Source organism: Buceros rhinoceros, unplaced genomic scaffold (assembly GCF_000710305.1).
Source record: "Buceros rhinoceros silvestris isolate BGI_N320 unplaced genomic scaffold, ASM71030v1 scaffold14224, whole genome shotgun sequence".
NCBI classification, from domain to species: domain Eukaryota; kingdom Metazoa; phylum Chordata; class Aves; order Bucerotiformes; family Bucerotidae; genus Buceros; species Buceros rhinoceros.
Window position 1 is genome coordinate 14431 of NW_010407749.1, and position 1618 is coordinate 16048.

Sequence of the window (1618 nt, forward strand, 5' to 3'; positions counted from 1 at the left end):
TTAATTGTGGGCTAAGACAGACAACTCCAGACAGGAGGAGGATGCAACAGCACCATGACAGCATCTTACCTGAGAAATTCAGGGGGACTTGGAGCTTCATCAGAGCAATGTCGTAGTCAAGGCTATTGTCATTATAAAGCGGGTGGTAAATGATTTTCTCTACTGACACCCCAGCCTCCTGCCTGATGGAGCCATGGGTGACAATGCCTGCGAACACCAGCCAGGCAGAGGCTTGCAGCCGCCTGGAACTGAGCAGAAACACGCTGTGCCTCTTCCTGCAGGCACCAGGCGCCAAGGCCTGGGCTAAGAGCAGATACACAGCGTCTCCGAGGCTGGGCATGGGAGAGCCCAGAGGTACCTGTGCACACAGTGAGCCGCCGTGACAATCCATTCACGCGCCAGCACGGAGCCTCCGCAGCGGTGCTGGGAGCCGTGGTACACGCTGACCTGCCAGGGCCAGCGGCCCAGGGGCACGTCCACTCCTCCAACCACCCGCGCCACGCTGGGGCGCAGCCCGCACTCTGCAAGGCAGCCGGGGAGCACGTGTTGGATGGAGCCAGACCCTCAACGCCAGGGAGAGAGGGAAGGCGAGGAACTGCTAGAAGCAGGCAGAGGTCCTGGGGACACAGGAGATGAGAGGCGCTCACCTGAGCATTTCAGAGCCACGATTTGACCCGATTCACAACTGCTCCTGCATGGGAATAAGCCTCTGGTCAGAATACAGGAGCCAAAAGCCCCGGGCACCAGGGAGCTCCAGGGCAGCAGCAGCAGCAGTCCCCAAAGGGGCTGCTCACCCTACAACACCAGGAGAGTTTTCTATGTTCTTGAGCCTGAAAAAGGGGCCCCTGTTTCAGCCCCACCAGCTCCCTCTGCTATTCCCAGAGCTGCCCTTACCTGACCTGCCACATGTCCTCCAGGCTGCCTCCCTGGCGGGGTCTCACCTGAACGAACTCCTGTGTGTCCTTCACCCCGATGTCCGTCAGGTTCACCCCTTCCTGACGGGTCATTCTGCAGAAGCAACGTCAAGCGTCCCAGGAAGGGTCCAGGGACCTGCTAGGGGATCAGGAACACAACCCTGCCCTGGGAGCAACGGTCCACAGTCCTGCCACTCCAGCACCAGGAATGAACCTCCTTGGCAGGAGGGGTCTGCTCCTGCTTTCGCCAAGACCATCCCTCTCAGAAAAGGGTGAGTAAGGGCTGAAGTGGCTGCCTGTGCTATGCCCACCTGAGATACCCAAGCTGCTGGCAGAGCAGGGTGCCCAGGGGAAGGCTCCAGCGCTCGTGGCACGCCAGGAGCCAGTCAGGACGGCCTTCCACCCGCACTTCCAGCAAGGAGCTTGCCGCATTTATTCTGAAAGACACTAAAAGCCATCCCATTACAGACAACCTGCGACTTCCCTTCCCGGCAGTGTTTTGTGCAGGACCAGCACCAGGGATGGTCATGCACATCTAGAGAAACAAAAAAAAACCAACAACCAACACGCACACCATAAGAAGCCATGTGAAGCAATTAAACTGTCCATGGACCTATCTGCACACTCTCGGTGCCTGTGTGGCAGCTCTGCTGGGTGATTACACACAAAGGAGTCCTGCAAGCGCCGCCTTTGCTGTGGAATCA

At 58.4% G+C, this 1618-nt stretch overlaps 1 protein-coding gene across 1 annotated transcript in view; it reads right to left on the bottom strand.

Moving 5' to 3' along the window:
* The window catches only part of TMPRSS5 (transmembrane protease, serine 5), a 20955-nt gene that overhangs the window by 2917 nt on the left and 16420 nt on the right, over positions 1–1618 (bottom strand). Inside the window, exons 3-7 of the mRNA XM_010134612.1 lie at positions 1226–1322; positions 895–1008; positions 648–691; positions 359–521; positions 70–248 (exon numbers count right to left, since the gene is read on the bottom strand). Coding sequence (XP_010132914.1) covers positions 70–248; positions 359–521; positions 648–691; positions 895–1008; positions 1226–1322 — 597 coding nt within the window. The remainder of the gene's footprint in view (positions 1–69; positions 249–358; positions 522–647; positions 692–894; positions 1009–1225; positions 1323–1618) is intronic.